This window comes from Ictalurus furcatus, chromosome 7 (genome assembly GCF_023375685.1).
Source record: "Ictalurus furcatus strain D&B chromosome 7, Billie_1.0, whole genome shotgun sequence".
Taxonomy (NCBI): domain Eukaryota; kingdom Metazoa; phylum Chordata; class Actinopteri; order Siluriformes; family Ictaluridae; genus Ictalurus; species Ictalurus furcatus.
Genome location: NC_071261.1, coordinates 6,018,985 through 6,034,140, shown reverse-complemented (window position 1 = coordinate 6,034,140; position 15,156 = coordinate 6,018,985). Strand labels below are relative to the sequence as shown.

General features: G+C 43.3%; 1 protein-coding gene across 1 annotated transcript in view; it reads right to left on the bottom strand.

Annotated features, from left to right (window-relative positions):
* Positions 1-13,268, bottom strand: part of LOC128610659 (protein FAM50A-like) — a 116,078-nt gene extending 102,810 nt beyond the window's left edge. The window contains exons 1-3 of the mRNA XM_053630076.1: positions 13,047-13,268; positions 9,310-9,408; positions 9,094-9,191 (exon numbers count right to left, since the gene is read on the bottom strand). Coding sequence (XP_053486051.1) covers positions 9,094-9,191; positions 9,310-9,408; positions 13,047-13,062 — 213 coding nt within the window. The 5' untranslated portion in view covers positions 13,063-13,268. The remainder of the gene's footprint in view (positions 1-9,093; positions 9,192-9,309; positions 9,409-13,046) is intronic.
* Positions 13,269-15,156: the final 1,888 nt, after the last annotated feature.

Genomic DNA, 15,156 nt, shown 5'->3' with positions numbered 1-15,156 from the left:
GGTAAATATAACACAAGAACATACAATGAAGTCATATTTACAGGTAGGAAACTTGGGATTCTGCATGAGGGGTTTACAAGATGTGATGCATAATGCAAACTTTTAGCCCAGTGAATTTTTTTGTTACAATACTTACAATGTAATTGGAATTGGGAACAATCATATACAGTGGTGCTTGAAAGTTTATGAAACCTTTAGAAATGTCTATATATCTGCATAAACATGACCTAAAACATCATCAGATTTTCACACAAGTCCTAAAAGTAGATAGAGAACCCAATTAAACAAATGAGACAAAATACTACAATATATAATTTATTAAGGAAAATGATCCAATTACATATCTATGAGTAGCAAAAGATTAGCAGTTACTTTTTAAGGTGGAATTGGAGTCAGGTGTTTTCAATCAATGGGAGGACAATCAGGTGTGAATCAGCTCGCCATTTTATATATATATATAAAAATAGGGCTCTATCAAAGTCTGCTCTTCAAAACACATGTCTGACGAAGTGCATCATGGCATGAACAAAAGAGATTTCTGAGGACCTCAGAAAAAATTTACAAAACCATCTTTAAAATGTTTAGACTCCACCAATCCACAGACAGACAGACTGTGTACAAATTTAGGACATTAACGGCCACTGTTACCCTCCCCAGAAGTGGTTGGGAAAGATCACAAAGATCACTCCAAGAGCAAGATGTGTAATAGTCTGCAAGGTCACAAAGGAACCCAGGGTAACTTCTAAGCAACTAAATGCCTCTCTCACATTGGCTACTGTGAATGTTCATGAGTCCACTATCAGGAGAACACCAACAGTGGTGTGCATGGCATGATTGCAAGGATAAAACCAGTGCTCTCCAAAAATAACATTGCTGCATATCTGCAGTTTGTTAAAGATCTTGTGGACAAGCCAGAAGGCTATTGGCAAAAAGATAAGAACCTTATCCCTTCTGTGAAAGATAATGGTGGTAGTATCATGGTTTGGGCCTGTTTTGCTGCATCTGAGTCAGAATGGCTTGCCATCATTGATGGAACAATGAATTCTGAGTGATACCAGCGTAACCTAAAAGAAAATGTCAGGACATTTGTCCATGACCTGAATCACAAGAGAAAGTGGGTCAGGCAGAAAGACAGCGACCCTAAGCACACAGTTCATTCTACCAAAGAATGTTAAAAAAAAAAAGAAAAGAAGAATGTTAATGTTTTGGAATGGCCAAGATCAGCAAAATCTGATTAAGATTTGATCACATTTTTGTAGAAGTTTTTTTCTTTTTAACTTCTATCGTGTCGCGATACCAAAAATCTAGTAGTCAGTACTTATATACCACCAAAGGTACACGATACCAAAGTCAATACCACGGTGTGGTATAATTAAAATAAATAAATAAATAATTTTTTTTAACTCTCCTGGAGGACATCCTCCTCTGGCTGATATGGGCAGAGAGAGAGCGAGAGCGAGAGAGAGAGAGAGAGAGAGAGAGAGAGTATTTTAGTGATCAATCACTGTCTGACAATGACTAATGAAACAGTGGAGGCCACAAGTGCTAAGGTGCACTTCTAAACGCGCACACACACACACACACCCTTGTACTCCGAATGCAAGCATTCGTTTAAATTCACTGATATCCTGGCAGGCCAAAAAGATTTATTAAAAGCATGAACATTTGAATAATTATTAGTGACATTAGGCTACATTTAGCTTACAGGACACGGGCTGAATGGAAATGCATGGTGGCCCATTAGGATAGTTTATAACACTGCAATGTGTTAGCATCGTTAACACATAACAGGCTATCGCTAACATTACATGGAGCATAGTGTTAGCGGGGTGTGCCCTCCATTTACGGCAGCCGCCGGATGGCCCCACCCCGACCATCCATTCTACCCAAAGGACTTTGCCCGGGGGGGGTTTCTCACCGTAACCTGCATCCATGGGGACACCCGGGAAGTGCCAGCAGCCGAGGTCCAGATCCAGGGTAAAGCCAGCGTCTGGCCCCTCCAGGTGGGCCTGATCCCCGAGCTCCCGTTGCCCCTGCTCCTTGGAAGGGACTGGCCAGGATTCCCGATGGGCCCGGCGATTGAGTCAGGCAGGCCGCGGCGACGCACGAAGAGGACCCGGGCCCGGCAGGCCTACCTGGCCCAGGACGACGGAGGCGCCGCCACGGAAGGTAAGGCCCCCCAACACACTAACCCTCTGTCTTCTGTCTTTTTACCAGGTGAACAGGGAGGAGAAGTTTGGACGGGAGCAGAAGGAGGACGACCGCGTGAAGCACTGCTGGGCCCAGGTGCGAGTGATAGAGGGAGTCGACCAGAGCCCTGACCTATGACTCCCTACCTCCTACTTTCTCGTCCGGAGCGGTCTCCTCTATCAGCGGGCCTGCCGCCGCGGGGAGCAGGTGGACCTACTGGTGGTGCCCAAACCAAAGACTCAGACAGTAATGCATCTGGCTCATACCCATCCCCTCGGCGGCCACCTGGGGCTACGAAACACCCTGGAGAAGCTGAGGGATCACTTTGTGTGGCCCAGGATGGACGCGGAGGTCCGGGCCTTCTGCCAGCAATGCCCACAGTGCCAGCGCACTGCCCCATGGAGGCCCCCGCCGGCGCCCCTTATCCCTCTGCCCATTATCGGCGTCCCCTTCGAGCAAGTGGGCATGGACCTCGTGGGCCCCCTTCCCAAGTCTGCCCGGGGCCATGAGTACATCCTGGTCATTGTCGACTACGCCACCCGGTACCCCGAGGCGGTGCCGCTGCGCAAAGCCACCTCCCACAACATCGCCAGGGAGCTGGTACTCCTGTTCAGTCGGGTGGGGATCCCAAAGGACGTGCTGACCGACCAAGGTACGCCTTTTGTGTCTAAACAAATGTCCGATCTGTGTCGACTGTTACAGGTGAAGCACCTTAAGACGTCAGTCTACCACCCGCAAACCGACGGGTTAGGGTTAGGGTTAGGTGGGTGGAACCAGCACCGGTAGTGTCGGCGTACGCGGCCCGGGACACAGACCATGGCAAGCGTACCTTGGTCGGTTTGGGGGAGGACCTTACCCCCGCCCAGAACAGGAGCTCACCGAGTTGGTAGACCAATTCTCTGATGTGTTTTCGGCCTCCCCAGGGATGACACAGCTGGTCCACCACGAGATCAAAACTCCTCCCGGCGTAGTGGTAAGACAAAGGCCCTACCGTGTTCCAGAGGCCCGGCGCAAAGCCATCGAGGAAGAAATTGGCCGAATGCTGCGGGATCGCATCATAGAGGAGTCCAGCAGCCCCTGGTCCAGCCCCATCGTCGTCGTGCCGAAGCCGGACGGGAGTATGCGGCTTTGCAACGACTTCCGGAAGCTGAACCAGGTATCGGAGTTCGACAGCTATCCCCTCCCCCGAGTGGACGACCTCGTGGAGCGACTGGGGAGGGCCCGGTTCATATCTACCCTGGATCTGACCAAAGGTTACTGGCAAGTTGCGCTAGTGCCGGACGCAAGGCCCAAGACGGCCTTTAGCACGGCCACCAGCCACTGGCAGTACCGGGTTCTCCCCTTTGGGCTACACGGAGCACCCGCAACGTTCCAGAGGTTGATGGACATCCTCCTGCGGCCCCACCGCATGTTTGCAGCTGCCTACCTGGACGACGTAGTCATCCACTCCTCCACATGGGCAGACCACCTGCTTCATCGAGGGGAGGTCCTGAAGGCACTCCGGGAGGCTGGCCTGACAGCCAACCCCAAGAAATGCCACCTAGGGCTGACTGAGGCCCAGTACCTGGGATACTGCATTGGCCGGGGGATGCTGAAGCCACAAACAAAGAAAATCGAGGCCGTAAGGACTACCCTCGACCCACGTCAAAGAAACAGGTACGTGCCTTCTTGGGGTTGGCGGGATACTACTGGAGGTTCATGCCTAACTTCTCTGCTGTAGCTTTCACCCTCTCAGATCTCACAAAGAAGGGCCGGCCAGACCGGGTTAGGTGGTCAGCCGACGCAGAGAGGGCCTTCCAAGCCCTCGCAAACTTTCGACGGAGAAGAACACCCAATCCTTTATATTAGCCGGAAGTTGTCCCCCGCTGAGAGGAAATACGCAGCCGTCGAACGAGAGGCCTTGGCAATAAAATGGGCCATCAAGGAGCTGCGGTATTACCTGGCTGGCCGGCACTTCGTCCTCGTAACAGACCACGCCCCCCTACAGTGGATGGCCAAGGCCAAAGACACGGACGCCGGGGTAACCTGCTGGTTCCTCGCCTTACAGGACTTCTCATGTCAGGTCCAGGGGGGGGCCCAACATGGTAATGCAGATGGGCTCTTGCGGCGAGACACCCTCTGGGCCCGCCACCGAGCTGCAGTAGGCTCGGAGCTGAGGGGGGGGTACTGTCGCGACGGACCAACAGCCGGCGCGCATAATAAGAAAGTCGCTCCTTCCCCGACTGCCGGTGGCCGGCGATTGGGGAGTCCGTCGGGAAAATTTCAACACTCAGGCGACAGCGGAAGAGTATAAAAGGACGCTCTTCCGCCCGTGCGGGGAGGACGGCTAAGATACAGACTATAGCACGACGCCACCATTACGCTAACCTCTCTCTCTCTCTCCTTCTCTCCCCGAAGGTTCGAGTGCGGACGAGGCCGCCGGATGGTGAGATCGCATACAGCGGTGGATGACAGCACGGGAAAACCCCACACACACCTCCTGGGAACCCCGACACGCCCTCGGGAGCGTCGCAACACCAGCCACACCCCCACAAAACCCCCTCACACTCACGCCTCCTCACTGCAGACAGCACCTACATAGAAAAATAAAACCCTAACCACTGGATCACTAAAACCTGCCTCTTGTGAGTCTGTGCTCAGCCCTTCCCCAGGCTAATTCCCTTACAATATATATATATATATAATATAATATAATATAGAATTAATAATTAAAATCAATAAAAAAGACAATAAAATCAATAAAATTAAGACAAACACCCCTTCTCAAGTACATGTAAAAATACAAAAGACCAATCCTTCAAGGTATTGTGGGGCAGAGGTATTTATGAAACTCAGCAACTCACAACTGGGGTTCTTCAGGGGTCAGTTCTGGGTCCACTTCTCTTTTCTATTTATACTACATCTCTGGGGCAGGTGATTGAGTCTCATGGCTTCTCATATCATTCCTATGCTGATGACACCCAGCTCTATTTGTCCTTCCAGCCTGATGATCCATCTGTTTCTGCACGAATCTCTGCTTGCCAGTCTGACATCTTGCACTGGATGAGGGAAACACCACCTTAAGCTCAACTTGGCAAAATCGGAGCTTCTCGTCATCCCAGCCTGCCCCTCAATCAACCACAACCTCACTTTATACCTTGGCTCCAGCACACTCAAGCCAACCAGGACAGCCAGGCACGTTGGGGTTATTTTTGATAACAGCTTGACCTTTACAGACCACATTTCAACAACTGCATAGTCCTGTAGGTTCATTCTGTATAACATCAAGAGAATCAGACCGTATCTCACCAAACAAGCTACACAGCCACTAGTCCAGGCTCGTCATATCAAAACTGGACTACTGCAATACACTACTGTCGGGCCTCCCAGCCAGCTCCATCAAAACCCTCCAGATGATTCAGAATGCATCATCATCCCCCCTTCATCTCCCTCCACTGGCTTCCTGTGGCTGCCTGCATCAAATTCAAGGCTTTGATGCTCACGTAGAAGACCATGTCAGGAACAGCACCCCGTACCTCAACACTATCCTGAAGGCTTACGTTCCCTCATGCAATCTGCGATCGATTAGTGACCGATGCTTAGTAGTACCTACTCAGTGTGGCTCAAGGTCCGTTTCCAGAATCTTCACACTAACTGTCCCTCAGTGGTGGAATGAACTTCCGACCTCAATCCGGACCGCAGAATCTGTCACTATCTTCAAAAAACAGCTAAAAGACCCACCTCTTCTGTGAGCACATAACTAACTCCTAAAACACCAACCCCACATTATCCTTAATGGGGATACACCTGCTCCCCATTCACACCTGAGACCTTGTAACACTAACAAGTCACATGACACCGGGGAGGGAAAATGGCTAATTGGGCCCAATTTGGACATTTTCACTTAGGGGTGTACTCACTTTTGTTGCCAGCGGTTTAGACATTAATGGCTGTGTGTTGAGTTATTTTGAGGGGACAGCAAATTTACACTGTTACACAAGCTGTACACTCACTACTTTACATTGTAGCAAAGTGTCATTTCTTCAGTGTTGTCACATGAAAAGATATAATCAACTATTTACAAAAATGTGAGGGGTGTACTCACTTGTGTGAGATACTGTATGTTCCAGTATATACTAATCAGACATCTAGTATGCAATACGCATAATTATGGGGCTTTTGTAATTGTTAGGATTTTTAGGTGTACATTCACCAAGAGTGCAGGAACCCTTTTGTAACTGTTAGTATTTTTATTCTTCTGCTTATTATTATTTTTCTGCCTTAAAATTAATCATGCAGACCAAACCATGAATCCTACTGACATAAAACTTGGTGAACAGGTAGAACCCCCTCCCGCTACTCAGGCAAGTTAAATGGGCTGTATTGGCTTAATGGCCTATAGCACAGAGTTTTACGTTTTGGTCCATATCTCACGAACCGTAAGCCCCACAAACAAATATTTAGTGTGATAAATGTATATTACTTAGCGCTCTGATGAAGAAGATAGGTATGCATCCAGATGCTAGACAAAGATAACGAGGGTGAATGCAACACAGGGGAAAGTCTAGATGCTTTAAGAGGAAATAGTAATTCCTCAACTCCTCAATTCCTCAAATTGATTAAAGCCCTCACAGTGGTATGAATGGGTAATGATTTGGTGACATAATCGCAAATCCAAAACTAAACCTAAATCCACATGAGCACCACACCTCTCTTCCTTAGTGAGGCACCCACTGAAAAACCTGAAAGAGCTCTGGTTGTAGAAGACTCAACCATCTCACGACATGTGAAATTAGCTAGGGCTTTAGTTGTATACAGGGAGCCAGGGTACCGGACATAGCATGTAATATTGAAGTCAAGCATAGATTTTCAAAGGTAGTTTTACACATAAAAGCTAATGGTGTATGCTTTCATCAGTCAGAGGTTAATAAGAGTAACACTATAGAAGTATGTAAATTAGCAAAGGTGATGTTCGATGCAGTAATTTGCTCTGGACCATTCCAATACAGCATTGCGATGCAGCTTATAGCAGGTCATGGTCACTGAACTGCTGGATGTCCAGGTGGTGGTCCAAAAACAATGTGGATTTTATAGATAATTGGAGTGATTTTCACTTCACTTAAATTTTATTAATATAGTGCTTGTAACAATGGACATTGTCCCAAAGCAGCTTTACAGAAATATGTAAATTCAGAATATAAATTTTAAATGTATGAATTTATACCTAATGAGCAACCCAGAGGCAACATTGGCAACAAAAAAACTCCCTGAAATGATATGAGGAAGAAACCTTGAGAGGAACCAGACTCAAAAGTGAGCCCATCCTCGTCTGGGTCAGAGCTCTACAGTGTGACCATTTCACTCGCATTTGCGACTGAAAAGTACTTTGTGCGACTGTGAAAAAATATTTAGTCACGTGACCTGTTCAAAATTGTATAATACAATCAGAATAAAAACTACAGGAAGTCCAAAATGTGCAACAGTTACTTTCACACTGCTTTTAATCTCCTCAGTCAACCGAACAAGTGTGCAAATACTGCAAAGAAGCCACTATGATGACAAGAGCAACACTGTACATCATCTGCTTCATCTTGACAATCTCACAAACCGCCATCTTTTAATGATCATGCAAAATAATGACCTGAACCCGTGACTGTGACAAGCTCGTGTAGCCACAGCGGTGTCGGGTACGAGTAAATTAATAATAATGCTAAAGCTACAAGATGGTTTTTAAATTCAAAGTCCTTTATTAAATAATTCCTCACCAATCATATTCAACTTTTCAGTCTGCAAACATACAGTACACTGCCGCGCTCCCTTCAGCCTCTTCACCAACTCTAATAGACAGTGTATTCATTTCATTTAAACTCAGGGTTTTGCCAGGGTTTTCATGTTTTGATTTAATCCCACAAATCAGTCGATCAAGATGACAAGAAATCGGTATCGGCTGTAAAAATCCTGATCCGAGCATCCTTAATCACCATTAAACAAAAGAGCTTTGCATTTGGCGTGTAAACGAACTCTCCCAATCACATCCTATATGAGATTATTCAGATGTATACACAATATACGCAGAGTGGCTCGAGAATTGGCTTTGGAGAATTTGGAAAATGGCTAATAGTGCAGCTTTAAATATATTTAACAGGAGCAGACTTCAAAACACTGAACATTGAGGTTTTTTGTATTTCTTTACAAGGTGGAACAGGACAACGGTTGTTTTTTTGCATACAGCCAGTAAAATTTACTGAAAATATTAAAATTTAGTTTATCAGAAGGTAAATGAATCTGTCATGGCGCTACACTATGTTCCTAAATTCTGTCATAATTGTCAAGCTCAAGTTCTCATGCCTACTTGTGTGTTATATTGTGGCACATTAACATTACCACCTCTAAAAAATTAAACAAAAAATAATAACCCTAAACTTCAATCATACTCCTTAAAAAAAAAATGTTGCCGTAGAGCCCCGACTCTCCTGCCTTTCCCTACCATGCCCACTCCCCCTCCCTTCTTTGCACAGCTATCCACACCCATTTAAGATGGATTTTTCAAAAACATTGAGAGGTAGACTTGAGCTAATGGCCTAGGCATTATAATGCTGATCCTTGTTCTGACTCAGTTCATCTCAATCTTACACTATTTTAGGCAGTGGAAAACATGCAAAATTATAGATTATTTTTGCCATTCATGCTGGAGACAAGGAATCTAACATCTACTCAGTTCACCATCTTGCCCAAAACACAATGCTGCACTACAGTGCCACCATGAGGTCAACTGGGCCCATCTCACAGATGAACTGAATGGAAGAAGAGCTATATCCATGACCAAGTTTTGTGTCTCTATGACCTACAGCTGATCAATAATAGAATAGAAATCAATAACAGAATAATATACAAATCTGAATGCTAAACATTGGAATAACTTACAGTCTTCACCGTCTCCTCCATCTGGATTGAAAGACAAACAAGCGATTTTTCTTTTCTGTTCCTCTTTTCTCTTTTTCTCTTTCTGCTTCTCAAATCTTCTAAAAGAGAACAGGTCAAAAGTCAAATAAGAATGACTTGAAATTTAAAGCAAATTCAGTAAATTGATCTGGGGTGTCTGCAAAGATTATAGATAATTAGCAGTAAATGGCTCACAACCGAAGCTCACAAGCAACTGCTCCTTCTTAGCCAGCTGCTTTTCGCGCTCTTTTACAAGGGCTTCTTGCTTTGCTTTCATGTCTTTCAAAGTCACCAGACCTAAAAGAAAATTAATTTTTTATTGTAATTTTTTTTTTTAAATGGGCAGCTTAAAAAAATAATCTTAATCAGGTCTCCTGCACTTCACAATTTTTGTGTTTGAATGTACTGTAACTTCTGTACTGTACAGAGCTTCATCTGTTATAGCATCTTGAGTAATAGGCAAACTGTGGAATCTACTGTGGCATTATCATGGACTAGCACTAGCCAATCATGTTGCAGCGGCACAGTGCATAAAATCATGCAGATACAGTCCAAGAGCTTCAGTTAATGTTCACATCAAACTTCAGAATTGGGGAAAAAGTGTGATCTCTGTGACTTTAACCATGGCAGGGTTGTTGGTACCAGACGGGCTGGTTTGAGTATTTCAGAAACTGCTGCTCTGCTGGGATTTTCACACACAACAGAATGGTGCAAGCAAAAACAAACATTGAGTGAGTGACAGTACCGTGGGTGGAAACACCTTGCTGATGAGAAGAGAGGTTAGAGAAAAAGAAAAGAGATCAAAGGAAAATGGCCAGATTGGTTCAAGCTACCAGGACGGCAGCTCTTTACACTCTTTACAACCATGTTGAGCAGAAAAACATTTCAGCATGCACAAAACATCAAACCTTGAAGTGGAAGGGCTACAACAGCAGAAGCCCAAATAGTGTTCTACTCCTGTCAGCCAAGAACAGAAATCTGAGACTATATGCACAGATTCCCTGAAACTGGACAGTTGCAGGTGAGGAAAAAATTACCTGGTCTATTTCCAGTCTTCAACTGACCAGTTTTGAGGAGTCTGTGCCCATGATAGCCTCGGATTCTTGTTCTTGGTTGACCGGAGAGGAACCTGATGTAGTCTTCTGCTGTTGTAGCCCATTCACCTCAAGGTTTGATGCATTGTGCTTTCTGAGATGGTTTTCTGTTCACCACGGTAGTAAAAAGAGTGCTTATTTAAGTTACTATAGATGTCCTGTCAGCTCATACCAGTCTGGTCATCCTTCTCCATCATCAACCAGGTGTTTCAGCATGGAGACCCTCTGCATACAGGATGTTTTTTGTGTTTCACAGCATTCTGTGTAATCTCTAGACTGTTGTGTGTGAACATCACAGGTGATCAGCAGTTTCTCATGTACTCCAACTAGCTCATCTGGTAGCAACAACCATGCCACAGTTAAAGTCACCAAGACCACACTTTCCCCCCCATTCTTAAGAGTGAGGTGAACATTAACTGAAGCTCTTGGCCTGTATCTGCTAGATGTTATGCACTGTGTAGCTGCCATTTGAATGGCTGACAGAATAACTACACAAATGAGCAGGTGTACAAGTGTTCCTAGTAAGTAGTAAGTAGTCAGTGAGTGTGTCTATACAGTCATGTGGAAAAATAAGCACATACCATGGAAATTATTGTTGTTGTTTTTTTTTACATAATTGGACAAGCAAACATTTGATCCTCTTTGAAACAGTACCTATTAATGAAGTTGATACACTATCAAATGACACATAAAATGGCCATTTTGTAGTCATTTAAATGAACAATAAACAAATCCTTTGGAAAAAGTAACACCACCCCTACATTTATCACACCTTCAAATCCATAAAGCTAGAATCAGGTGTTTGAGATTGGGTGCCAGTGATTAGAACCTGCTCGGGAAGTGCAGGTGGAACTGGACTTATTTACACCTCTCATATCTAGTGTCAGGTTTTCCCTTCTGCTATCGAGGTTTGGTGTCGTCATGCAAAGATATAAATAGTTCTAAATAGTACCCAGCAAATTCAGCCCAAGAGCCGACTGTATGATTCAAAAAGAAGTCTCCAAGAACCCCAAAGTTTCATCACAGGTTCTGCTAGGTAAGACTTGCAACTTTTGGTGTCAAAGTGCATACTTCTACAATCAGAAAGAAATTGCACAAATTTGACCTGCACGGCAGGCGTGTCAGGAAAAAACCTTTACAAGACTACAGTTTGCCAATGAGCATATAGACAAAGACCAGGCCTGTGCTCTGGACAGACGAATCAAAGGAAAGTTGTTTGGCAAAAGTTACAGCAGACATGTTTGGTGCAGACCAAAGGCAGCTTTTCAGGAGAAGAACCTCATCCCAACTTTGAAGCACAGGACCACTTCCACCACCATGCTCGACCGTAGGTATGATGTTCTTTTTGTGGAATTCTGTGTTTGGTTTACGCCAGAGGTACCAGACCCCTGTCTTCCAAACAGTTCCACTTTCGACTCATCACTCCACAGAACATTCTCCCAAAAGGTTTGAGGATCATCAAGGTGTGTTTTGGCAAAAATCACATGAGCCATAATGTTCTTCTGGGTCAACAGTGAGTTTCGCCTCACCAGTTTTCCATTGATGCCATTTTTTCCCAGTGTCTTTCTGATCGTGGAGTCATGACCAATGACCTTTATTGATACAAGAGTGGTCTGAAGGTCCTTTGATGTTGTCCTTGGCTCTTTTGTGAATTCCTGGATGAGTGAGTAGTTGCTGTGCTCTTGGAGGAATTTTGGAAGGTCAGACACTTCTGGGAAGGTTCACTACTGTGCAGAGTTTTTCCATTTGGAGATAACAGCTCTCACTTTGGCTCTTTGGTGTCCCAGAGCCTCTGAAATAGCTTTGCAACCCCTCCCAGACTGATGTATTTCAATCATCATCTTCCTCATCATTTCACGAATTTCTTTCGATATTTTGCATAGTGTGTTACTCGGTAAGACCTTTTAACCAACTTCTTGCTGTTAAAAAGTTATATTTAAATGTTGATTTGATTTAAAAAGATTTACAACAATCAGGCCTGGTTGTGTCTAGTCCAGCTGATGAATGCGGTTTCATAGATTTGGGGAATCAGTAACTATGGGGGCAAATACATTTTCACACAGGACCAGCTGGTATTGGACCAACTTTGTGCTTCATTAAGTAACATTAAATACTGTATTTTGTGTTTACTCCGCTTGACTTCTATTAATGTCTGAAACAATTTAATACGAGAAATACTCAAAAACTGAAGAAATCGGGATGTGAAAAAGTATTTGCCCCAGCAATATATAGATGCCTGACACAGACATGAATTTTTGCAAGTGGTCCACTGCACATGCAAATCCCTGACATAACCCTAGCCCCAAGTATGTCACTTAAAAGATAGTCTGCCAAAAAATATTTCCATGAATAGAGCCAGTAACAAACCATTTGCAACATAACCTGAAAGAATAAAAATGTATATTATGAACATAGAGTAAAAGCAAATGGTTTAAAATAAAAATTAGTTAGCTATTAGCTTCACTGGTAACACTAGTGCCCCTGACTCCATTCATATGTATCTCCGTGAAATCAATATTTGTGCAACTGGAGTTACTGAAAACTAAATCCTGCAAAACTAAATTATTATTATTAATAATAATAATAATAATAATAATTTAACGTGCTTCATCTAATTTAAAATGTGGGGGGAAACGTTTTATGGATTTTTTTCTTTAAAAAATATTTTTAAAAAGACCCTTAAACTAAGTGTTCAGACTCTTTCGTATAACATTTAAAATAGTCCGAATTGCTGAGACTCTAAATACTTTTTGTAAATCTGTGTAATGTTACCAATATAAAATAAGGAAAACAGTACAGGAATGTCTTAAAATGGAGGATTTAACTCTGAAGCTTGCTTACCCACAGTGCGTGACATAAGCTCTTGCTCAAAATCATCATAGTGAGCAGAGAACTTTTTATCAATGTTGGATTTCACAATGTTGTCCTGAAAGGCAAAAAGAAAAAAGTTACATCACTTGCATACTGATATTAAGGTGTGTGTATATTTAATAGGTTGTTTCTTAGAATACTTGCAGACAGCATTTTTCAGTTTTTAAATTTGTGTTTAAAGATCTGCTGACAAATCATGAGTAGTGACTGTTTACTTGAAAATTTACTGCAAGAGCATATTGGTTTGTAGCAAAAAATACTGTCTGGAACAATGTGTGTCATGTGTAATCCACATGAATCTGATGGGGTTGAGTACAAGGCAATAGCACGTTTAACAGTGGACATTGTCACAAAGCAGCTTGACAGAAATCCAGATATGGATTTAGATTCATCCCTAAATGAAAAGAGGTGACAGTAGCAAGAAAAAAAAACTCATTGAGATGACCTGAGGAAAAAACCTTGAGAAAAACCAGAGTCAAAAGGGAACTGATTCTCTTCTGCGTGACACCAGATAATGCATCAATATTATGATTATGAGTTAGTACTCTTCCACAACTGTATAAGTCAATCTGTACTAAATGTGTTGAAAGGAACTACAGTATGAGCAACAGAGTCATTTTTATTTAATTCGTATTTGTTTTCTTGAAAAAGTGTTGCTTAGTTTTGTCAAAACTTTAGATAAATTTGGTTTTGGATCTAGTTTCATTTGTGTGAAAACCTTGTACAACAAACAGTTGGGTGTCTTTAATTCATTGATACTTCTAAGTTTTATGAAAACTCAGGCTCAGTTCTTGCATTTCCTCATATTTCTCTTATGCAGACCTTAATACTTGAAAATCTATTGATTAGGGCCCAAGCACCGATGGTGTGAAGCCCCACTGGATCTGCTCCGTTTATTAGGGCCTCAGCCTGCACCAGAGGTGCTAAAGCCCTTTTGTTTTTGGAATGTTTTTCACAATTATTATTATTAGTATTTTTTTTTAACACATTCACCCGTTTTAAGGCATTTGTCATGTGTGAAAACTCACGAAACTTGGCACACACATCAGACCTGCATAAAATCAAAAATGTACGTGTGTGATTGAGGAGCTCTACAGGGCCACCAAATGCACTCAATGGTTGGGATGAAGTTGGTCAGAGGTGCAAAAGATTTGGTATGGTTATTGATCTCATCATGTAAGATAGTTAGTTCACTTGGTTTTACTTGACTCCACCCAACAGGAAGCCAGCCATGTTGGATGGAATGTAGGATTTAGAAATTTTCCTGCTGTGTTTGACAGTTCCGAATGAGTCTATCGCTGCGGTTGCCACACAGTTTGATTATCACAAGTTTTGGCGGGGACATTGTTCTCATCATGACAGACATTTTTCCTATTGGCTTGTATTAGTTCCGCCCAACAGAAAGTCGGCCATTTGGTTTGTTTGAAAAAAAATGCATGCTCTGGATTTTGAAATACTCCTCCTAGGGGATTTATGTGACAGGCACCAAACAAGGCCAAGACAGTGAAGATGCTAAATTGCGAACTGATTTTTCATATATTGAACTGTGTTGCCATGGCAAGGCGATAAACTTATGGCATAAGAATGAGATATAGGGAGAGCTCTCATCTATGGTTTGCATTGTGTGATTTAGGTCAAAATTGAGTTTAATATTTGGTATTGGAGGCTGAACACAGGGATGTGACTATTGCGGTGCTACGTTATAGTGCCACCAACTGGCAGCAGGAAGTGTGGCCCTTTTTACATACTTTGGAATAGCACTCCCATTTTTAAGATTATACTTTATTAATCCGCAGATGGAGGAATTAGGGTGGAGAAATTTTACCTGAATTACTTCAAACTTGTCCAGAATAAAGTCAAGACAATCACTCACTCAACTGTCAACACAAATCAATATTAGCACCATGCTTTAAAACTGAGATATGTTTGCCAGTTTGCTCTGGCTACAACATGCAAGGGCCTTACGTCCCCCTGTGACAGGGGAGCCCCTCATTATTATTATTCTTTTCCCAAATGAATCGTGGTTTTTTTACACACATGTTAGAACCGGTGGAAATTTACATCTGATAGGGGTTCCAGA